Source organism: Odocoileus virginianus, chromosome 19 (genome assembly GCF_023699985.2).
Source record: "Odocoileus virginianus isolate 20LAN1187 ecotype Illinois chromosome 19, Ovbor_1.2, whole genome shotgun sequence".
NCBI lineage: Eukaryota > Metazoa > Chordata > Mammalia > Artiodactyla > Cervidae > Odocoileus > Odocoileus virginianus.
In genome coordinates, this window is record NC_069692.1 from 23,417,819 (window position 1) to 23,443,577 (window position 25,759).

Genomic DNA, 25,759 nt, shown 5'->3' on the forward strand with positions numbered 1-25,759 from the left:
GGAGAAAAAAAGGATAAATGAGGAAATACACATTTGTTCATATTTATTGAAACCCTAAGACATTAAAAATATGCCTAAAGTCAAAGGTAAATTTAGTTTTTATAATTGTGAAGGTAGGGAATGTTTTTGGCAAGGATCATTGAAGCAAGAAAAGATTTTCAGATAATCCCTCAGTGAAACAATGCTCCTGAGAATTCCAGATAATTGAGATTTTACTTTATAAACTCTTTATTTTGAATTGCATCTGTTTTTTTAATATTTAAAGTTCATATATTCAGAATGCTATTGATTTATAGGAAGTGTATTCTGTTTTCTCATGGAATACATTGCATAAAAGATTAAACACTCACACTTTTAAAAGAACATATATATGCAATCATAGTCATAGAATGTAAACTTATTTACTACAGCCCTCACTTGGTTTCACGTCTCTTTCTCAGACCAAGTACTTGAAGTCAGAGCAAAGGAAACTAGACTGTTGCAAAGTGTAAAGTGAAATGACCTTCTTATAACTATACTGTTACTATGGAAGCTACCGGAGTCTCAGGCACTTTGGGAAGGAGATGTAATGGCAGGAGGTGGTGCGATGGCATTCCCCATCGCAGCGTCTCTGTGGCAGACAGGTATCTCTGACTGCCTGAAGTGCTTAGCCTTCTCACTTATGTACAATGATAACAACTATTGCTTATCATGAACTTGTTGCATGCCATGCATGGTACGTGCATCATCTCATTCAGTCCTCATAACATCCTTGCCAGGAGTGGTTGGTGTAAGAGTAACAACTGTAATTTGCCAAGTATTTAATATTTTCCAAGTATTGTGTTATATACTTAATGTACATTCATTTAATCCTTACAGAAACTATATGTTTGTCAGTAGATGTTTTTATTCCTCCATGAGGCTCAGAGGGGTTGAGCAACTTGGTTTATATCATATGGCTATGGTCAGGGCTCAAACTCATGTCTCTGAATTCTAAAATCTGTACTCTTTGCATTGTACCTGCTATCTCACTATTAACTTTCGTTGGGTGGTGATGGGGAACATTGACCTCCTAGAAGCCTATGACAAGTACCTAAGCAGTGTCAATAGAATAAAAGAAAGCAAAAAATTCAGGCCACCTTGAACCAGGGCTGGTGTAGTTTTCTGGACCCCTCTTCAGAGTGTGAGTGCCACCTGCTGGAAGGTTGTTGTTTCTGTGTGTGTGTGTGGAGTCCTGAGAAGGTTGCCACAGGTGTGAAAGTGTCAGGTTTCAAAACGCTAATTCTTAAATTTCAGTTTAGGAATGCTAGGGCATTTTGAAGTTAGGTGAATCTCCTATTTGTCATAAAGTTTGTTTCCTCTTTTATCTTCTTTTTTATTTTGCAGGAGGGAAGGGTTACACACTTTAAAAAAAGATACACTCATTGAATGCTTTCTAAAATAAAGTTTTCTAAAAATAAAGATCAATGGTCAAATGTATCATACTGTTACTTATAACAGATCAAATAAGAATAAAAAATTGGAGTTACTTTGAGATAAGTGAGTTATTGAAGTATAAGAGGACCCTTTCCATTTAGATACCCTGAAAAAGGAATCTGGAAGCCCTGGGGGCATCAGAGACTTAGAGAAAAGAAAGTACAGATGAAAGAGAAAGAAAGATGTGTGGATAAAAATACAAATGGATTCTGTAATTGTTAGTCTAGCACAAGGCTCCCCAAATGGAGCCAGGATTCTAAATAGTGCTTTAGAGAAAAAAGTTTAGGATTATAGCTTTAGATTGTTTAGGACAGTGAAAAGTAGACACTTTATAGTCACTTAGATGCCCACATGGAAGGGGTTTCAGATAAAGTCTTGGCATGCCCACTGCACGTTCTTCATTAAGACTCCTTTGGGATCACGTTAGTGCTCTGTGTCTGGCACAGGAAATGTTATCACTTAGTGTGGGCTTTTCACAGGAAAATCATGCTATACTAAACTGCTCTTTATGTGATTAAAGCATGTTTATAGTTGTATGATGTCATGTTGAACAAATATCTGTGACAAGAGATTAAAGTTCATTGGTAAAAGCTGATATTGCCAGGGATTTGGGGAAATACAAGCATCTCCTTTCTTTTATCCCTTCTCCGATCAACTGTACAAGAAGCTTAGCTTGCATGACAGTATCTTATCTTAGCAGGTAGAATTCTGGAGAGAAGGAGCTGTTTGTGTGTGTGTGTGTGTGTAAAATATAAAGGTAATGCTCATTATAGAAAACTTGTAAAGTAGAAAAATAGGAAGAAAGAAAAAAAAACACATTATTCACTATCCAGAGATAATTATATTAATGTTGTGGTATATTTCCTCTTTTATAAATGTATTTTATATTTTGCATATTTTATTTTTTTTTAATAGAAAAGCATACAAATTTTATTTGATGTTAAGCTTTGTATGACACAGGGGCCTTCCTAGCAGTGAAAATGCCAAGAAATGGGTAGGCCTGAGACCTGATATGCCATTTTTAACAAAGAGCAATTAATTGTAGAGATGTGACAAGACAAAGGAAAGGGTTTTAGAATTTGAGGGGCTGCACAGTGTGGGAAGGTAAATATATAGGGGAAACCAGTGGGAGATAAGGGCTGTCTTAGCATAGTTTGTTTGTGCTGGTCCAATGCAGTGCCGACTTTCTGTCTTTTTCATGGTCATAAAACTTCCCTGGGAGAGGGGATTTATGGCAGTCCTCAGTTCTTAGTGTCTACTTTTATCAGATAAGGGAACCTCCAGGAAGGTTTCTTTCTCCATCTGTTGAACCACAGATGCCTTCACTGCAGGCTCGTGCTTATGCCGAGGCGTCACATTTTGGGCTCGAGTGTTTTAATCTCCTTCACCTTCCCCCCGAATAAAAGATGAAATTTAGATCTGATGAAGGCAAAGAAATGGGAAATTTTGTCCCAGCTTGCCTGGTTGGGGGTGGGGGTGGGGACATACTGTTTCCCTTTCTTGAATTTTTTTTTAATGGAAGTATATTTGACCTATAACACTATCTTTGTTCCAGGTGCACACTATGGTAATTTGATATTTCTGTACCTTGCAAAATGATCACCCCATAGCCTTTTTTATATCACATCACAGTATTATAGCATAAGTCCTTTTTCATGTATTTTAAAACTCTTGACATATATATATTTGAGACTGTGATATATGGATATACCATAATTTACTTATCAGTTTTCTTAGTATTGGCCATTTGTGTTGTTTACTGTTTTTGTTTTTTCAGTAAATAGAGACAGAGAATGCACCTGTGTGGCATTTGTAGCATATTTATTTTTTGCTAGCCTTGAAAGTAATCACTGATTTGGTCAACCTGCTTCATTTCCTCAAGTGTCTCCCTTTGTTCCCTGTTCCTTTGTATCATTTTCTTCAGGATTTTGTAGCATTTATTCCTTTCACAGCCCTTTTAACGAATACCCTTATAGTACCCCTTTGCTTTTCCAGTTCTATACCACGTTAAATATCTCACCCTGAGCCATTAAGAGCTATGTTTCTGTTCTTTACATGAAGCCAGCACCCTTATACTTTTGCTAAGAGTGGGTGCTAGTTGAGAGAACAATTCCTTTTTAAGTCTAAAGTAAATGTAGCTTGTGGAGAGTTTGAATCCCTAGAAGAACTATGTTAGACATAGTCTAGTCAACTTATTAAAAAGACAAAGTCATTCAAGATGCCTTTTGAAAAGATAGCAACGTTTTATAATATTCCAAGCTACTTACTGGTTGATTTTTGTAAGAATCAGGTAAATTCTGTAGATTTAATTCTTTTGGCAAATATTTATCGAGTACTTACTATGTGCTCATGACCATAAGCACTAGAAATATAAAACCAGCAGAAACTTTGCCTTCTTGGAACTTGTATGTTAATGGAGAGAGACACACAATAATAATATAAAATAAATAAACAATACCTAGGTCCCCTACTCCTTAAATGAAACCTGGGGAACAGATGTGTTTTTTTTTTTTTTCCAGATGTGTTTTCAATAGTTTTTTTTTTAATTTTAGAAAGATAATGTGTGTGTGTGTGTGTGTGTGTGTGTATACACACATATATATAAATATAAAAATTATATATTACATAATACCCAGGGGGAATTCCAATGCACCAATCAAATCTAGTAGTTTCTCTTTTGTATTGGATGTATGAGCATTCACACTCAGTTGGATAAAGACTATAGCAGCTTCATGTTACTGCCAATGAGATACTTCTATAAAATGAATATTAAAGGATAATTTTCAAAATAGATAAAATTATGACTGTGATCCAGATATAAAATGAGCACATTTTAAAGATTTTATTTAACTTATTAAATGAAGGAACCTAGTAGATATTATAACCCGTTCAAAGAAGAATCTATGGGCTTCGCAGGTAGTGCTAGTGGTAAAGAACCTGCCTGCCAATGCAGGAGACATAAGAGATGTGGGTTCAATCCCTGGGTTGGGAAGATCCCCTGGAGGAGGAAATGGCAACCCACTCAAGTATTCTTGCCTGGAGAATCCCCTGGACAGAGGAGCCTGGTGGGTTATAGTCCATAGAGTCACAAAGCCTCAGACATAACTGAAGTGACTGAGCATGCAAGGAAGAGTCTATAGGACAGACGCATTTGTAGATCAGGAATATTAAAACGATGTCCAAGTTAAGGTAACTTTAGCATCTTCCACAATGGGAGAGTGAATGTAGATAAGCAAGAATTATTCTGCATTATCATCAGTTATCTATAATGTACAGAGTTGTACAATAGCTTCCATAGCATCAGAATCAGGTAACCTGAAAGAATGTGCCTCTGACAATGCATTTTTTCCACTGAAGTGTAAAAATTTTTTTCCTACCCGAGTTACTAGAAAATTTTGCTTTTCTAAGCTCTCTAGAATTATACCTAAGGGATATAGAGCTATATGCTATGTTCAATAGTGATAATACTTTGCAGAAAAATAAAGAAGCAGAGGGGTGGTCCTAAATAGAAGGACCAGAAAAGACCTGGGGAGAATCCTGAGGACTGAGAACTTTTGCCTGAGTAACTGGAATGATGGCGTTGCTGTTAACTGAGGCTGGGGAAGAGCAGCTGGGGTAGAGGGCATGGGAGGTGGAGATGACAACCTCAGTGTGACTTTCAGAAGTTCAAGTAGAGATGTTGAGGCATTTGAGATATATACACACAGCTGGACTTCAGGGAGTATGCATTGACTAGAAATAAATGTTTGGGAGTTAATGTGTTTAGGTGACATTTAAAACCTCCAAACTGGATGAGATCACTTAGAAAAGCTCCTTCTACATGATGGCATGTAACCTTGGGCTAGTTCCTGTAGAGATAAATTTAAAACTGTCTTTGCCCTCAAGGAGCTTATGGTCTACTAGGGGAGGCAGATGTAAAGTTAAAACAGTATAAAAGTATATCAGTACAACTATACATCAAGTACACATGATTAGGTAAAGTCATATCTGAGTCATCCTAAACTCCATCACCCTCAAAGTCACTTGTTCAGTGGCCCAGCCATCAGACACGCCCAGAAGAAAGTCACAGCATGGTACCTTTTATATCAGCTGGCTTCTCCACTAACCCGCTGCACCCAGCATGTTTCTAGTGATACTGGAGAACCTCACTGGTGACACTTCTGCATGGCCTACAAACCTCCTCATTATTTGGCCTTTGCCTTATTACTTGCTTCAATTCCTCAGTTCTGTCCCTAGTGACAGAGATGATCAGTTTTGTATTTTTTTTTATTGCTATATAGCTGATGTACAATATTATGTAGGTTACCAGTGTACAGTATAGTGATTAACAATTTTAAAAGGTTATACTCCATTTATAGTCATTATAAAATTTTGGCTGCATGCCCTGTGTTGTACAATACATCCTTGTAGCTTATTTTGCACCTAATAATTTGTGCCTCTTAATCCCGTATCCCTATACTGACCGCCCTCCCGTTGGTTACCACTAGTTTGTTGTCTTTATCTGTGAGCCTGCTTCTTTTTGTTATGCTCACTAGTTTGTTGTATTTTTTAGATTCTACATATAAGTGATGCATACAGTATTTGTCTTTCTCTGACTTATTTCACTTAGCATAATGCCCTCCAAGTCCATCCATGTTGCTGCAAATGGCAAAATTTCCTTCTTTTTTTTATGCTTGTAGTCTGTATTTTGAAACACCATTCTGATTGTAGAGTGAAAAATGAATTAGGAGAGGGAATAAAACAAACATAGTTTGCTGTTTCTTAGTCTCAGCTTGCCTTCACATTGATATTTAGTCATTTATAAAAACCTGTAGGGTTGGAATTCTCTGGTGGTACAGTGGTTAGGAATGCACGCTTTCATTGCAGGAGTTATGGGTTCAATCCCCGGTCAGGGAACTAAGATCCCAAATACCATGTCACATGCCCCCTGCCAAAAAAAAAAAAAAAGACCAGAAAGGTAGAAAAAGTATAATAGGTGTGCAGAAATTGCAAGTGTATGTTCCTATACAGTGCAATTTTGGGGACTAGGGGAAATTTTCTAGTAAATGCATGGTGTTGCAAACTTTACCCTCTTCCCTCCTGTATTTCGTAGAAAAGATAACCTGAATGGCAATTTCTCCAAAAAAAAAAAAAATTACTGTAGGATCCAGCAATTCTACTTTTTGAGTATATTAAAAAAAAATTGAAAGCAAGGACTCAAGTAGATGTTTGTACATCAGTCTTCAAGGCAGTGTTATTCATAATAACCAAAGGTGAAATCAACTCAAATGTCCATAGAATGATGGGAGGGATGGATGAATAAGTAAATGTGGTATGTGCATACAATGAAATATTATTGATATTTACCCTTAGAAAGAAAGGGACTTCTTTCCTATATGGATATATCCATAGAACATGGATGAATCTGTTGTCTTTTCACGTGAAGACATGTGAAGTGAAAGAAGCCAGACACAAAAGAACAAATATTGAACAGTTGCATTTATATGAAGTACTTGGCATCGTCAAATTTCTAGAGACAGAAAGGAGAATGGGAGGACATGGGAATGGGAAATATTGTGTAATAGGACACAATATTGTGTAATGAAAAGGTTCTGGAAAAGGGATAGAGTGGTGGTTCTTGAATACAGTGTACTTAATGCTATTGAACTACACACTTAAAAATAGTTAAAATGGTAAATTTTATGTTATGTATATTTTACCACAAAAAAGTGACCTGGAAATACCTTGGAGTTGTAAGAAAGAACCAGAAAGCTTCCTATAAGCTAATACTGTGCTGATAATGAAAGATTTACAAGAAAGTAAAAAATAAGTGCTATCTTTTGTGTAAATATTCATACCTGCTTTCCTTTGCATAAATAGTTGGAAGACTAATCAAGCAACTAAAAAAAATTACTTCTAGCAGGGAGGACAGCCTGTGGTCACTGGGGTAAGGAGTGGGAATGAGGCATTTCAATGTATTTCCTTTAACATACATTTGATTTTTGAACTGTGTAGATGTATTACCTATTTGAAATAATGTTTAAACATGGAACTTAAGGTGGATTCATTGTAGAGGGCTCAGGAATTTGTAGTCACAAAAAAACATAATTTTTTAGAGGTGTCAGTTAAATACTGCTACATGTGACATGCCCTCTCCCAGACAAATGGAGTCCAGGGTTCAGGGGTCTGTGCCAGTGTTTGGTGTTTTGGGAGCTTGGTTTAGGTACACAAGTGAGTTTTACCTTTCCTTCCCCTGCAGGCAGGAAAGAGGACATATTCTGGGTAGACATTTAATAAAGTCAGACTCTCTCATTAAATATTTTTCTCTGCCTCATTGATCTGTTTGTATGTCTGTCTTCCCTTCTACATTGTGGGAACAGATGACAAGGACTTTAGCTGAACTGGAAAAAGCATGGACTTTGGAATCAGGCAGAACTATCTAAATTCAAATCTCTTCTCATTCTAATGTTTGACTTTGGTCAAGTTATTTTTTTTACACTGAACCCGAGCTTCTGTGTGTATCATAGGGTTGTTGGAAGGATTAAGTAAGAGAAGAAACAGATATATACAATCACCTTGCACATAGAAATTATTCAGTAGGAGCTTTGTCCCCTCTTTCTTTCTGAATTTTCCACGGAGCTTTACATTTAAAAGGCATTTGAAGTATTTAACAAATTGAGTGTGTTTATACCTGTTAAGTCTGAACCCTGGTTAAGGATGGTGTAAGGCGGGCATATTTAGAAGACTTCCACCTTGAACAGCTAATGTTATTGTTGCTAAATATTTTATCAAGCAACTGCCTGTTATGGGCCAAGAACTATGTTTTCACTTGCTGATATGGTCTATCTTTCCTTCTTATCAGAGTCCAGCTTGAAGCTTCTGCTTTGTGAAAGGCCTAGTCTTTTCTCTGTTTATAGGACCTCTTTTCTATACCAGTTTTATCAGTGGGTTTGAGAGTCATTCTCTTATGCTCACTACTCTTCTGAAAAACCTGTCTCATGCTCTAGACATGGGTAAGTTAGTTCAGTTCAGTTCAGTCGCTCAGTCATGTCCGACTCTGCGACCCCATGAATCGCAGCATGTCAGGCCTCACTGTCCATCACCAACTCCCGGAGTTTACTCAAACTCATGTCCATCGAGTCAGTGATGTCATCCAGCCATCTCATCCTCTCTCGTCCCCTTCTCCTCCTGCCCCCAATCCCTCATCAGGGTCTTTTCCAATGAGTCAACTCTTCACATGAGGTGGCCAAAGTATTGGAGTTTCAGCTTCAGCATCAGTCCTTCCAATGAACACCCAGGACTTAGCTCCTTCAGAATGGACTGGTTGGATCTCCTTGCAGTCCAAGGGACTCTCAAGAGTCTTCTCCAACACCACAGTTCAAAAACATCAATTTTTCGGCACTCAGCTTTCTTCACATTCCAACTCTCACATCCATACATGACCACTGGAAAAACCATAGCCTTAAGTTAGATAGGGATTGTTAAATATCTTTCCTCCTTTTGTCAAATTGAGCACATACTATGCTGGAGTGGATATAAACAGTATTCCTGCTTCCCTAGAAGCCTTTCCTCTAGTTAAAAAAAAAAATTACACACATGCCAAAATACACTTCATTATTTAGCAATATGGTATTACTTTTGTTTACTATTTTACATCTTGCCATGTAAAAGGATTCCATTTTCCAAACATACATATACAGAGAAAGGATTGGAAAGAGATGTACCAAGATGTTGACAGAGCTTATCTCTAAGTTGTGGTATTTGGGTGGTGGTGTTGCTTTTTTTTTTTTTTTTAACGCTAGTTATCTGGATTGTCTAAATTTTCAAAAATTTCATTTTGAAGTTATGGGAAGTGCATTATCCTCTTTGCTAACAGAATAGTGACCCTTCTCTTCCTCTTGCCTTCAGCTTTTGCGAGAATTGAAGCACCCTAACGTGATCGCCCTGCAGAAGGTGTTCCTTTCTCACAGTGACAGGAAGGTGTGGCTGCTGTTTGATTATGCAGAACATGATTTATGGGTACGTCTAAACTCACTTTATCTTTAGGATAATAATTTTATATGGGTATGAAGAATAAATGTATGTGCTGCATACTGTAATGCACAGAAAGGAAAACTTGCTCTGTTGACCGTAGTGCAAAATAAATATACTAAAGGTAAATTTTGATTTAAAAGAATTAGAGCAATAAACATTTACATCCTGTTTTATAGTATCTGTCACATTCAGAAATTTCACTTCAAAAAATGTTCCTGAGTGGAAGATTGTAGTTTTAGGTAATTAATGGCAGTTTCCTAATATGTTCCAGGGAAATTACTTTCTTTTGCACTGCACACAGTAGTTCATATTTAACAGTTATGTGCTTGTGAATAGTTTTCCTCTCTAAGTGAAGGTTCCTCTCGCAGCATTTTGCCATTTAAAATTCACTCCACCAAACAAATATGGACAGGTCTGCAAATATTAGGGATTTTTTAAAACTATATAAAAGAAGCCAAAAATTCTAATTTCACATGTTTAAAGTTAGGAATCAAGTCATTTAAACATTTTATCCCAGGAGCTACCAAAAGTAAAAAACAAATTCAAACTTGGCAGTAAGTTCAAACTTTGGATAATTAAATTTTGATTCAGTAGAATGTGGTTTGTCATTTATATAAATTATAACTCTTTTCAAGAGTAACTTTAACAAACTAATAGACCTTGAAAGAAATTTCCCTATAGCAGATATTGACAAGAACCTCTTCTGTCACTGATATCTAGTACCCATGTTGGCATGTTTTGGGCAAATGTTGGATGGAAATGGAGGTATGGAGGTGGATGTGGGAGTGCAGGGGCCAGGTGGAATTTCTTCCCCTTCCACAGTATAACGTGTACATAAAAATTTGGATATGATGATCCAGTTACATTTATTTCAATGTGATTGAATTCCCCATTTTTCTCTTCCTGCTTGTGTCTAGTGATTTGCTACTTACTATTGACTACTAAGACTATATCCTGATTTCATGATGTGGCAAAAGAAGGTGGAACTTTCCAATAATTCTGATACACATGCAGTCAGTAATGTTACCCAAATGCACTAAGTACTAACTTTATTTTATAGAACAGTGAAAACTTACAGAGTTTTTTCCCCTTTTCTTTCTGTCAGTAGAGAATACAATTAATGCTATTTTAAGGCAGGTTTTAAATTATAAACCCTTTTTATTTCTTGGTTTTACTTAATGCAAATCTTAATGGTTTCAGTAAGTCATCATAACAACCACATTAATAATGTCACATTCATCCTCAATATAGATTCTGTTTTGGTTTTAGCTTATTATTTAAATTATTTTTCTTTGCACCATTATTGGCCTTTAATAAGTAATCTTAAAATGTACAGAACTTGTTGCAGCGTTTATTGTGTTTTGTTGACACAGGCAAAGACTATGTTACTCTAATATATATTTTCTAATTTTTAGCATATTATTAAGTTTCACCGTGCATCAAAAGCAAATAAAAAGCCCATGCAGTTGCCAAGATCTATGGTTAAATCATTACTTTACCAGATTCTTGATGGGATCCATTACCTCCATGCAAATTGGGTGCTTCACAGAGATCTGGTATGTATGTTTCTTTTAAATTGATCGATCTGTTTTTTTCCTCTCCTTATAAAAATACCTTTTCTTCTTGGTACAGTTATGATGAACATTAATTATAGAAAAATTTAAAGATGCACGTAAACAAAAAGAAGGAAATAAAAATCACCCATAAGCCTATGATCAAAAGATTACCATTGTTAACTTTTAGGGTATGTTCTTCCCTTGCATTTACACACAACTGTAAAATGTCAATGTGGTTTTCAACAAATGACCTGCATAATCTTAATGGGATGGCTGTGCATAAAACAAATACCTTTTAATCCATTTCATTTTTCATAATTTTGCTTACTGTTAGAAAAAATGTTAATAATTAAAGACCAAGTTCTCATTGTTTTCAAAGCTAAACTGAAATAATGACATTGCATCCAGTAAATAGAATTAAGTAAATGAATAAATCTAACAGGGGAAATATACTTATTAGGCATATTAACCACAATTCAAATACTTGATTTTACTTTTTTACTCGGCACACATATAACAAAAATTTATCAATATCAAATTATATGTTACACATCTTTTCATTGTTATCATTTTAGTTTATGTTGATGAAATTCTTTTGTTTGTTCTTAAGAAATATGGGTGTTGAATAGCTGTGATACCCGTGAGTTTATAATTAGAAGTTTTATTTTGCTTAGGCTTTTGAAGATTCTAGGGATATAGTAGGGGTAAATCTAGGTTGACTCAGTTCTTTTAATTGAGAAGTATTTATTATAGAAAGGAATTCTACCTTGTCAGTTAGGCCTAGTCTTGTGACTTGAGCATCTCCTGATATGGCATTTAAGTTAAATTGGGGCCAAATGACAGCACAGAGCTGCATTTACCATTTCAACAGAAAGATTTCACCTCATAATTTTAAACTGAGGTTCTCACTGCCTTCCACGTATCTGCTTTACTATTACCTGTGAATCAGCATGTATGAAAATAATTCTTGGCTACATGAGGTTCTAGGTCAAACCCTCCTTCATAAATGTTTTTTTTATTTTAATGTGCTACTTAATATAGCCTTTGTGAGTTATATTTTTGAGGTCATATTCATGTTTGAATCATTTATCAGAATCCTTTACCAAAGATTAATCTCAACTCTTTTTTCATAAAATTTTATATTTCTTCTAAATAGAATATGTCGTTAAGTGTGTTAGCCGCTCAGTCATGTCCAACTCTTCAACCCCATGAACTGTAGCTTTAATGAAGATTAATCTCAACTCTTTTTTCATAAACATTTGTATTTGTTGTAAATAGGCTCGTTTGACACGTTTTATTGTGATGTCACTGCCTGCATATCTGACTATAGCCAGGACTCAGTTTTCTCCCACCCAGACTTGCTGCTGCGTTAATGTCTATCCTGGTGATGGGGACTTCCCTGGTGACTCAGATGGAAAAAATCTGCCTGCAATGCAGGAGATCTGGGTCCGACCCCTGGACTGGGGAGATCCCCTGGAGCAGGGAATGGCTGCACACTCAGACATCCTGGTGCCGGCACAGCCCTCCTGCTGGCCTAGAAAGGCGTCTCACCACTTGCAGACCCTCGTACTCCACATCTGGAACTTGTCTAGTCCCGTCAGTTTCACCACTGAAAGCCCTCTTCCATTCATCCGTTTCTATTCCTGGTGCCTCATTCCTGGTTCAGGCCTTTACTGTCCTTTTCTTGTAGGATGGTGCTAGCCTCTTGTCTCCTTGTCAGCCATCCCTTTCCCTCCCAGTCCACTGTAGACCTTCAGAATAATTACTCAGTCCCTGCTCAGGAACTTTGAAATAGTTCCTCACTGCTTAGAGACTAAAGCTCCAGTTCCTTTTTTGGCTTCTGAGGTCTTGTCAGGTACACCTCCAGCTGCCTTTAAAATTTTTCTCCTATATCCCTATAATCCCTCACTTACACTATACTGTTGAACTACTGATTACTCCTTAGATCCTCCTGAGATTTCCTGCCTCAGTGGCATTTATTTCTCTTGTCTTAAAACACTACCCTGTCTCTGTATATTCAGATATTCCCTGTTTTTCAGAACCTGCACAAATGTTAAACGTATCCTCATATCCATCCCTACTTGGAAATAATCTCTCCTTGTTGGTTGCTGTTGTACTTCATCTTTGCTCCTCTCCTGGCATTTGTCTGTTAGCACTACAGTAATTTATATAGATGTCTAGAAGATGTTCTAGGCCATAAAGTTATTGAGAGAGTGGGGTCAGTGGCTCATTTTGGTATACTGATGCTCCGGTATACAATAGATACTGAGTAAATATTTCCTTAGTGAATGAGTATCAGTAAGAATATTGATTATTATAGCATGTTTTTGAATCAGGTAACATTTGTATTCAGCACACTTGCCAACTAAACTTTTTTAAATTTCCTTGTATTAATATGTGCAAAGCATGGACTGGTGAGGACAGTACCAATGTGACTATATCAAGACCTTCTTAGGAATTTAGTCTGAGAGAAGAAATATAACATGTACACAAACAATTATACTACAAGACAGATGAGAGAGGATGTGATCATGGCAATGTGAGGAGTACAGACTAAATGCCACTCAAGGTTAGAAGAGATTCTGAGTTGGGGGAAAGCTTCAGAGAGGTGCCATTTAGAATTTAAAGAGGGATTTGAGAGATGAGGGTAACCTAATGGAGTGTTGGATGTGACATTTCTGTGGGGAGAAAGCACTTGAATTATCTCAGAAACAGTTTGTGGTTCTGTCAGGTTCAAAAATGGATAAGCTGAGTTAGGGGGTACGAAGTCAGACTAGGAAGATAATGAGTTGGAGCCTGATTGAGGAAGGCCCTGAATATCAGGCTAGGGAGTTTGTTTGTTTTTAAGTATGAAAGTTTGTGAGCAACAGAATTAAGGTTTTTTTTTTTTTTTTCCTGATTAAATTATTTTTCCCTATTAAAGAAGCCACCACTAATTATTATTACCTCATACATAGCATGGACTATATATATATACACACACACAGACACACAGACACATATATATACACATACATATACATGCAATATATATCATATATATATATTATTGAATTATAGTTGATTTGCAATGTTGTGTTAATTTCTGCTGTACAACATAGTGATTCAGCTACACACACACGTTCTTTTTTAAAATATTCTTTTCCTTTATGGTTTATCATAGGATATTGACTATGTTCTCTGTGCTATATAGTAGGAACTTATTGTTTATCCGTTTTACATAAAATAGCTTCCGTCGGCTAACCCCAGCCTCCCATTGCATCCTTCCCCCAACCTTCTTCCCCTTGGCATCCCCAAGTCTGTTCTGTATGTCTGTGAAACTGTTTCTGTTTCATACTTAGGTTCATTTGTTTCATATTTTGGATTCTACATACAAAGGATATAAGGCCGTATTTGTCTTTCTCTTTCTGACTTAATTTCACTTAGTATGATAGCCTCTAGTTGCATCCACGTTGCTGCGAATGGTGTTGTTTTTTCCTTTTTTATGGCTGAGTGGTATTCCATTGTAAATATGTACCACATCTTATTTATCTGTTCATCTATCAGTGGACTTTTAGATTGTTTCCATGTCTTGGCTGTTATGAATACCGCTGCTGTGAGCATAGGTGTGCATATATCTTTTTGAATTACAGTTTTGTCTGGATATATGTCCAGGAATATATATATCCAGACAAAACTATAATTTCCAGGAGTTGGATTGCTGGGTCACATGGTAACACTATTTTCAGTTTTTAAGGAATCTCCATACTGTTTTCCATAGTAACTGCACCAACTTACATTCCCACCAACAGTGTAGGAAGATTCCCTTTTCTTTGCATCCTCTTCAGCATTTGTTATTTGTAGACTTTTTAATGATGGCTGTTCTGACTGGTATGAGATGGTACCTCACTGTAATTTTGATTTGCATTTCTCTAATAATTAGTGATATAAAGCCTCTTTTCATGTGCCATTGTGCCATTATTGGCCATCTGTATTAGCATGGGCACAATATTGACGTGTTCTGAATGTGGTTCTGACCCTAGTATAACATTTGTTTATATTTTACCTGTATAGTCCCCTGGTGCCTCTACTCCTTAAATAAGTAACTCTAATAAGATTTGAAGCTTTAAACCAGTAAGAATATAGTCTTTGATAACCTCCTTAGTTCTTTCACTGATCATGAGGCCTGCTATCTGGACCATATTGTCATACTGTCATGGTTTTGCCAAAATATTTTCTGGAATAGATTTAAAACCATATGTTTACCTTATAGATACATTCTGCAGTAGATATAGAAATGTAGAAATATGAATATGGTTAAAAGGGGTATGATGGAGACTTTTGAAAAACTTTTTTGTATGAGCTTAAGAGTAGAGTTGCAGTTTTAGTCAATGAGTAGGTTTTTTAAATGCTTCATTTTCTATTGCTGTAGGAAATTTGGGTTTACACTGCTAGTCACAACTGTTTCCGAGTGCATACCATCTCTAAATTTTAATTTTGTGTGAGACACGTAGGAAATTCATACAATTAAAAATGTTAGAGTAAATATAAAATTGCAGTGTAAAGGTATATCTCAGCAAATTAAAAAAGTAAATAAAAACCAGTGTTTTGGACTTCACACATAGAAGCACATCATCAGTGAGGTTGATGTTTTTCATTGTGATTGATTGCATATCTGGAAAAATAATTATGTCATTTGGATCCTAGAATGTAATACAGAAATAGAGAATTTAAATAAAGTCATCAAAAACGTTACTCACATTGAGAAATTGTTTTAAAAGGAAAGAAGAAAAGGAGCTAAATGTATTCAGCTTAGCAAAGAGACAGTAAAATAGAGACATAAGACTATAAATATTTGGAAGTTGTAAACACCAAGGGAGGAAAGATGTATTTTAATTTTACAGCAGGATATAGCCAAGAGTAAGAAGATGAACTATAGGATGACTCATTTTTATGACATTATTCTGGTAGGCTGAAAGAATGCCAGGATATAGTTTATCTCTTTTTCAAAATTATGAACTTCTTGAGAGCAAGAATCAGATCTCACTAATTTTTGTATTCCTAGTGTTGGCGTTATGTTTGTACTCATAAGTTACTTGAATTGAATTTTAGCAAAGCATCTGGCAATTGCACGTTATTCTTTAGCAAAGGTAGAGAAATGTGGGCTAAATGGTAGTATTGTTAAGTGGATTTATGGCTCCTTTGTTACAGAATCTTGCTACTGGATCAGCAGCATAAACTGAACTATAAGTTAAACTCTTTTTTTCCCCCTTCATATCTCTGTGCTTAGCAGGTAATAAATGCTAGGTCTTTATTAACTGAAGGATTTGAATGAATGCTCTAGAGTTCTAACCCTAGCTCTGTCTTTTAAAAAATATTATGACAGTTCCATTGCAAAATTCTAACTTGAGTTTTGTATGGTAATTATTGTTCACAATAGTGGGCTAATAGTGGGTCATTTGAAGTTCACAGGCACAAATAGCTAGTATATGGTCTGTAAACATGGTACGTGCAAGTTTTTGTGAGATCCAGTTGGAGAAAATAATTTTACATCCTATAATCTTTTGAGTTTTATTACTAACGAACATCTACTGAACAGTTTTGGATTGGTATAAAGTTACTTCTGTCTCAGACCTAGAAAGTAAAAGTATTACTCGCTCAATCATGTCCGACTCTTTGTGACCTGTGGACTGAAGCCCACCAGGCTTCTGTCGGTTAAATTCTCCAGGGAAGAATACTGGAGTGGGTTGCCATTCCTTTCTCCAGGGGATCTTCCTGACCCAGGGATCAAACCTGGGTCTCCTGCATTGTAGGCAGCTTCTTTATCATCTAAACTACCAGTAGGCTCGGTTATAGCCCTAAAGACTTATTTATTCTATTAGAGCTTAATGATGATGAAAATAATAGTAATAATAAAACTCGCCAATACTTAGAGTCAGATATAATTCAGTTGACTAAAAAAAATGAGGCACTAGACATTTTAGCTGCAGAGAAATGTGTAATATATGACTCTGGATAATTTTGTCATGTTAACTGACAAAACTACATAATTTTGGTTTAATGATTCTTATTTTTCTTCCTTATGACACCCTGCTTGTTCAGGCAGAATTCTTACTGGATTTTCAACAGCACTGTAGATTGTTTATGACATGTTGGCAATGTATATTTTAAGTGTGTATTAGTAACAAATTGGCCTCAAAAAATGTAGTATCTTCAAACAGCATTTATTATCTCAAGAGATTCTATGGGTCAAGAAGCTTGGTGTGGCTTACTTGGATTCTCAAAGTCTCTTTGAAAGGCTACAGTCAAGTCTTAACAGTTCACCCATGTGGTTTTTTGCAGGATTTGTTTCCTCACAGACTGATGGGTGGTGGAGGCCTTCCTTTGTTCCTTGTCACTTGGGCCTCTCCATAGCTCATCTAAAACATGGCAGTTTTCTTTCCCATGAGGGTGAAAGAATGTGCTAGCAAGATGAAAGTCACAGTTTTCTGTAAGTTAATCGTGAAAGTGACAGCTCACTACTTTTGCTATGTTCTGTTCATTACAAGTCACTAGGCATAGCCCATGTTGGGCTTCCCTGGTGGCTTGGTAGTAAAGAACCCATCTGCCAATGCAGGAGACACAGGTTCAATCCCTAGGTCGGGAAGATTCCCTGGAGGAGGAAATGACTACCTATTCTGGTATTCTTGCCTGGGAAATCCCATGGACAGAGGAGTCTGATGGGCTACAGTCCATGGGGTTGCAAAAGAGCCGAACATGACTTGGCAGCTGAGGATGCAGGCATAGCCATATTCAACAGAAATAGCTACATGAGAGTGTGTACTGGGGGTGGGGATGATTGGAAACTACGTCTGAAGCTGCCTACCATAGATCCGAGAGGCTTTTAAATGATGTTTGGATCCTGTTATTGTCCTTTTTATTTAGTTAAAATACAGTAAAGAAAGTGCAAGAAGTCCTCTCTTTTCATATACAGCCTCTTCCATGTATAAAAGCTGCTTGTGTAGTAAGAATTTCAGGATAGTTCTAGTTCTAAAGAGTAATGAAACATTATAATATACCAATTATTCCTTCCCTTTTACATTCTTCAGTGATTTACTCCCAGAATCTGGTATATGTTCCTTCCTTTTCCCCTCCTCACCTCTCCTCTCACTCCTTCCCCACCCTGCTATTAGATCACAAGTTTAATCCATGTAAACCTAGAGGGCGTGTTCAACTGAGATCCAGGATTTTTCACTTTGAGCATACTGAGAGGTTCTTTCTTAGTTACGCAGCCTGAGGCATATTCTTACCACTATTAGTACTTATTATTATGTTTGTTTTTCTTTTTCACTCATTTGTGTAAAGCAATACATAGCAATGATGACAAAAACATTGTTTTCCAAGGTTGCTAGTGCTGCTGAGTTCTACCAGCTAGCTGACAAGCAGTAAAAGGACAGCGTGAAATACAGTCCTTTAGCCAAAAAGAACATTTGATGGCTCTTTAGGAACATCATTATAGGAAAGTGCTATATAAGAAATCAAAGCTGGCTCTCTGTTTCCTACTCAACTGGAAAAAAAGTGCTGTGCTGTCCTTCTTTGTGAAGGTTTGATTAAAATGTTAAATGCTTGGTTTTGGAGAATTGTTTAGAAAATCTCGCTGTGTCTCACAGCTTCTCTTTGTATCTTGTGTCACAAGGAGACCCATCAAAGTTTTTAATTTTGCCTATGCTAAACGGGGCCCGATAAGGCAAATGTTTATACGTCAAAGAAACCCTTAAAATCTTACTGTAGCCATCATTTCAGCATTTTGCAGGCATTTTGATAATGTTTTAGAATTTTAGCTTTGTTCTTATGGTATGGGAGCTTTGAAATCCTAGGTTAAAAAAAAATTATTTCTAAGATGGTTAATCTTGCTACTCAAGCCTTATTCATTTGTAAAATGGCAGTGATAGGTGCTTTACATGGTTGTTGACTCTGTAGTGTTAGCTCTAGAGTTCCTGAATTCCTGATTTTCTGAAGAAGCTTCTTCTGTACGTTCTTCTGAATACCATCAGCAATCCAGTATTGACCTTGGTTTTAACTGCTTTCTTCTCTGGAATTCCTTTAGCCTGATGCTCTTCCTAGGTCCTTCTGGTTTACAGAGTAGAATCCTGCTATAAATATGTGAAACATGCTTCTTGGCATTTAAAAAAAAGGTAGGCCATGTTTCATCTGGTTTATATTTAAATATTGCTAATATTTTTTGCCAAGTCTTGTATTTAAGAATACAAGAAACTTGCTTAAATGAGATCAAAGTTAGTGTTTCACATAACTTTTCATTCAAACAATTCCATGTTAATCAAATGACTATTATTTTTCATTTATTAAGAATTGTGACAGAAAGTAGTATTTATTTTAATATGATTTAATTACCCTAATTTCTTTCTGAATGCAGAGCTAACAATGAAAAAAGTTAAATATGGCCTGTTTATTCTAACCTGTAATTTTAGATGATTCTTGGTAGTCACAGATCTTGTCCTGCTGAAGATTCACACTAGGGCGTTTGTGGGTGACCTGTGGCTCCTGACTAGCTCCTGAGAGCTAGTCCCCCACGGTCAGTGGCTCAGCTGCCCCTGACGGCAGCCGGAAGGCCTTGGACTGTGGCGCCGTCATCTGTGTGCAGCGACTCCTGTCCTGCCCCTCTGTACAGCCCTTGTAAAGATAGGGAAGGGAATGTTTCTTACAATACTCTGGATACTGCCACACATACTTTACAAATGTAAGAAGGGACTATTGAAGTGTTTTCTAGCTGTGGGGCTGCAATTCATTTTGGCATGCCAGATTTTCCATCATCCACACCCACAGCCCGGTCACTGGAGTTTCCAGCGGAGTCCCGTACATCTGTCGGTTTGAGTGAGAGCGTAATGCTCTACCGTCTGTTGCACAGGCAGGTGATACATACTAAGAATCACACTTCTTAGAGGGTCAGCTTCAAAGGGGATGTGGTTTGGCCTCTAAGGCCTCTTAAGCTTCAGCTCAGGGTCAAGATTCTTTTGATGATCGCTAACTTCAGTATAGTTTTATTGCCTGCACTCACAAACACATGATATAGAAGGTTATTTGCCAAGTTAACTTAATAGTCCCTAAAAGGGTTTATAGTCAAGATATATTCCACAGTGACAGCAATGGCAGAAACTGGTTAGGAACCAGGGCATACAGAAGGAGCCCCAGTACTTTGAGTCCTATGTTTAAAACTGAAGGATTTATCCAGGCATACTATTTTATTAATTTTATTGAAGTAGAACTTGTATACAATAAAATGTACCCATTTTAATTACAAATTGATGACTTAGGACAAATATATATACTGCCACAGGCATTCTTTTTATTATTGTTTTTTTAATTGAAATATAATTGACTTGCAACACTCCATTGGTTCTAGGTACACAACATAATGATTTGATATTTCTATACATCACAAAATGATCACAATAAGTCAACAGCAAATTCAGGGCAGTTTTCAAAGACCAAAGTCACCATACAAAGTTATTATAAAGTTGTTGATTGTATTCCCCATGCTGTACCTTTCATTCTCATAACTTATTTATTTTGTAACTGGAAGTTTGTGCCTCTTAATCTCTCTCACCTATTTCACTCATCCCCTCCCACCCCTCCCCTCTGGAAACCACCTGTTTGTTCTCTGTGTCTCTGAGTTTGTTTCTGTTTTGTTATGTTTGTTCATTTGTTTTGCTTTTCATATTCCATATATAAATGAAATCATTTTGTATTTGTCTTTCACTGACTTACTTCACTTAGTATAATACCTTCCAGGTCCATTGATATTGTTGGAAACGAAAGATTTTATTCTTTTTTGTGACTTGAGTAATATTCCATGGTGTGTGTGTATGTATATACCACATCTTCTTTATCTGTGTATCAGTGGACACTTAGGTTGCTTCTATATCTTGGCTATTATAAATAATGCTGCAGTGAACATAGGGATGCAGATATCTTTCTGAATTACTGTGTTTTTTTTTTTTTCCTGAAAACTACCCAGGAATGGAACTGCTGGATTGTATTTTAAGAAAATATGTATACTATCAAAAAAAATTTTTTTGGGGGGCCACACCAAGAGGTATATGGAATCTTAGTTTCCCCTACCAGGGATTGAACCTGCATCCCCTGCATTGGAAGAGCAGAGTCTTAACCACTGGACTGCCAAGGGAGCTCCCACAAATTTTAATAATAATTTCTTACCCAATTTGTAAAGGACCCAGACTAACTCCAAGTTGCATGGCTATTCACAAACCTTCTCCATTAGAAGACAGTTAGATACCAAGGAGGGCTTCCCACGTGGCGCTAGTGGTAAAGAACCTGTCTCCCAATGTAGGAGACATAAGAGATGTAGGTTCAATCCCTGGGTCCAGAAGATCCCCTGGAGGAGGGCATGGCAACCCACTCCAGTATTCTTGCCTGGAGAATCCCCTGGACAGAGGAACCTGACAGGCTGCAATTCATAGAGCTGCAAACAGTCGGACACGACTGAAGTGACTTAGCACACATGCATGCGATACGAAGGAAGGGCTTGATCATTTAGCTGTGAAAGATTTTAAAGACCCAAGAGTGGATGGGAACAACAGGGGTTAGCAAATGACATTTACTTCTTAAGTCAGTGGCAAATTCAGGGTAGCTCTCAAAGACCAAAGTAAACTAAGGGTTTTAGTTTAATAGAGCACAATAAAGATTATGAAGAGCTATTTGCACCTGATATTTATTATGCATTGAACAGACACAGATGCTCTCATTAGGTAGGTTACTTCCAAGCCTTCAGATCTGGACTTTGGTCAAGACTAGACTCTTGAGAGGCAACTGAGACTGTGCTTCCAAATAAAATTAAACTCAGTGCATTAGTTTCCTATTACTGCTGAAACAAACTGCCACAAATTGAATGACTTAAGACACACAGAGTACCTTAGAGTTAAGAAATCCAAAATGGGTCTCACTGAACTAATAATCAAGGTGTTGGCAAGGCTTTGTTTATTTGAGGAGACCCTAGGGGAGAATCTGCTTTCTTGCCTTTCCTGTCTTCTTGAGATCACCTGCATTCTTTGATCTTGGTTTCCTTCCTTTTAGCTTTGAAACCAGCAATGGCTGGTTGAGTCCTTTTTCATTGCTTCACTCTGATGCCGATTCTTCCCTGTTTTCCATATTTAAGGATTATTGTGATTCCACTGGGCTCACCTGAGCAACCTTATTCTATTTACTACCTTAATTCCCTCTTGCCATGTGATATAACATAGTTACAGGCTTCTGGAATTAAGACGTGGACATCTTTGGGGTCGAGGGCGGGCCACCATTCTGTCCACCACAGGCAATATCACAGCTCATTTGGGGTGTTTCATCTAGAGCAGGGGTTCAACAGCTGCTGTCAGAACTGCTCCATGGAAAGGGCATCTGAAGATGAGCCAAGAACAAGGATCATTAATTTATTCATTCTTGCTACCTACCATGCAACTCTCAAAAGTATTTGTTTTGGTCCCTGTGTTGTAGATGTGGGGAATACAGTGTGTACAAAATGAACAAGAAAGTTTCCTAAAGTTGATTTTAGACTAGGAGGGAAATAGACATTAAGCAGTCACATGACTAAATATATGATAATTTGAAAAAAAAAACTGTGGTAAGTTCAGTAAAGGATATGTCCAAGGTGCTTTGAGAGGATTTAAGGTGTGAACTGACCTAATCCAGGAGGTCAGAAAGTCTTCTTTGAAACTGGTGTTTGAGCGGAGCTGGAAAGGATAAGGTAGTAGTGGGGAGTTGAGTGGCTGTGTCATGTGCAGAAAGCCCCTGACCACCACTGACATTCTGTTTGAGCAGCACTGTAGGATGACTCAGGGCTTCCCTGGTGGCTCAGAGGGTAAAGAATCCACCTGCAATGCAGAAGACCTGGCTTTGATCCCTGAGTTGGGAAGGTCCCCTGGAGAAGGGAATGGCAACCCTCTCCAGGACTCTTGCCTGGAAAATCCCATGGACAGAGGAGCCTGGTAGGCTGCAGTCCATGAGATCGCTAAGAGTTGGACATGACTGAGCAGCTTCACTTTCACTTTTCGCTTTCATGCATTGGAGAAGGAAATGGCAACCCACTCCAGTGTTCTTGCCTGGAGAGTCCCAGGGATGGGGAGCCTGGTGGGCTGCCGTCTATGGGGTCGCACAGAGTCGGACACGACTGAAGCGACTTAGCAGCAGCAGCAGCAGCAGCAGAGATTCAGGGCTTCCCTGGTGGCTCAGCGGGTAAAGAATCCACCTGCAATGCAGAAGACCTGGCTTTGATCCCTGAGTTGGGAAGATCCCCTGGAGAAGGGAATGGCAACCCACTCCAGTATTCTTACCTGGAGAATTCCATGGTCTGAGGAGCCTGGCGGGCTACAGTCCATGGGTTTTGAAAGAGGTGGACACAACTGAGCGCCTAATATACACACACACACACAGGATGATTCAGATTCCTTATTGGGAATGACAGTATCTTCATCAAGAGGGGATCTTGCATTTAAGGACTAATGGTTCATTTTACTTATGATGGTTATTTTGTGTGATTATATTTTTATCTAAGTACCATCAGAGTAGAAGTCTTTTCTTGGTGAGCGCTGTAAGCCAATTATTGTTCATTTGCCAAGTGTGCTTTTGTTCTCATAAGCTTGGCCTAGAGTGCACCACTGAGAGACTTGGGTTCTAATCCTGGGTCTGCCACAGTGTGTGGACAGTGAACTTAGTTGAGGTTGTAGGGCTTTTGGTTTTTTGTTTTTTTTTTTTTTTACATTTCTTCATGAGTAAACTGAGAGGGCTCAGCTTCTTAATTTCTACCTCTGACATTCTTAATTTCTCACGGTAATAATACTGAATTCTTTGATTTGAATACGAATGTCACAAATGTAAAAAGAAAACTACTTTCTACCAGTGTTGCTTCTCTGTGGATGGATTGTACTAGTTAATAAATAGGATAGCATCTGAGTGTCATTGTGGCTTTATTTCCTGGCCTTGCTGTCAATGTGGAATATATCTTGATTATACACTGTTGGTGACCTTGAAGTTACTTAGGTAAATAGCCTTCTGGATACATGTGTTTGTCTTGCATTAAGCTTTTTATAAAGGCTGCTTTTTATTGGTTCTTGTTAGAGAAAAGAAAACCTTATCTCTGCTGTTCAGGCCTGTGACCACTCCTAAAAGGCAAAGACAAAGAAGTGCATTGTTCACTGTCTTGCAGTGCTGGGTTGGCAGCTGTTTACCATGAATACCAAGGTTTAATTAACAAGGATGCCCATTACTTCCAGACCATTTTAAAGTAAAATGAAATTAATCATAGCATTTAATATTATAAAATTAAAATGCTCCCATTTTAAGACAGCTTGCATCTTGTTGGGAAGGAATTTTTGCTTAGAAATAGCACTTTAAATAGTGGTTAGGTTCTGTTGAATACAAAGGCCTATTTAACCCACAATACACCTAAAGTATGACACTTACCGAATTATGGAACCTAATGCCATTTTCCTGGATTTCTGTGGGGAAAGTACCTGTTTTTAGACTTAGAATATTTGCTTTATAAACACATTTCATCTTTCTAAGGTGTTACAGAGAGTAGGCTGGGCACTGGGAATACAGGCACAGATGAAATACAATCCTTTTCCTAATGAATGCATGGGGGAGGGGGGATACACATAAATGGATAATCATAAAAGAAATTTCTTTTAAAAAAGAAATTACAAAGGATATTCATGGATCAGCTATGTACAAGGTGCTGAGAGCACAGAAGAATACATAACCAGTTGGGGTGGGGCTCTCCTGGAGGACTCACACTGAGCTGAATCTGAAATGATGAGTGGGAATTTATAAGAATGAATTGGGGGGGGGGGGTCGTGGGTGGGGAGAGCATGAATAAGGGCATGGGGTAAGAAACTGTTGGTCATTCAGTCGTGTCTGACTCTTTGTGACTCCATGGACTGGGGGCCCGCCAGGCTTCTCCATCCATGGGATTTTCCAGGTAAGACAACTGGAGTGGGTTGCCATTCCCTTCTCCAGGGGTAAGAAACTGGGAGCACTTTAATATTACTGGTGCAAAACAAGAAGCAGTGAAAGAGGAGGAAGGAGAGAGAAGTGGGCACCAGATTACAGTAGACTTAAAAAAATTTTTTTTTTTTTTAAGGCTGTGCTGGGTTTTCATTGCTGCATGGGCTTTTCTCTAGCTTTGGGGAGAGAAACTACTTTCTAGTTGCCATCTGCAGGCTTCTCATCGCAGTGGCGTCTTTTGTTGTGGAGCATGGGCTCTAGGGGGCTACATAGGTAGCGCTAGTGGTCAAGAGCCGACCTGCCAGGAAGGGTTCAGGAAGATCCCCTGGAGGAGGACATGGCAGCCCACTCCAGTATTCTTGCCTGGAGAACCCCATGGACAGAGGAGCGTGGCGGGCCCCAGTCCATGGGGTCACAAAGAGTCACACACAACTGAAGCAACTTAGCATGCATGCGTGCATGCATCGGTTCTAGGTGCTGGGGCTTCAGTAGTTGTGGTTCCTGGGCTCTAGAGCACAGCCCCAGTGGTTATGGTGCACAGGCTTAGTCGCTCTGGGGCATGTGGGGTCTTCCCAGATCAGGGATTGAACCTGTGTCTCCTGTTTTAGCAGGCAGGTTCTTTACCACTGATAGAGAAGTAAGTGCATGAAGGACAGATGTGGTGGTTTAGTCGCTAACTCATGTCTGACTCTTTGCTACCCCATGGACTGTAGGCCACCAGACTCTTCTGACCATGGGAT

At 38.0% G+C, this 25,759-nt stretch overlaps 1 protein-coding gene across 2 annotated transcripts in view; it reads left to right on the plus strand.

Annotated features, from left to right (window-relative positions):
• CDK19 (cyclin dependent kinase 19) overlaps positions 1 to 25,759 on the plus strand; it is a 175,761-nt gene that overhangs the window by 112,716 nt on the left and 37,286 nt on the right. For both annotated transcript variants that reach the window (XM_070449957.1, XM_070449956.1), the window contains 2 exons: positions 9,343 to 9,453; positions 10,884 to 11,024. In XM_070449957.1, coding sequence (XP_070306058.1) covers positions 9,343 to 9,453; positions 10,884 to 11,024 — 252 coding nt within the window. The remainder of the gene's footprint in view (positions 1 to 9,342; positions 9,454 to 10,883; positions 11,025 to 25,759) is intronic.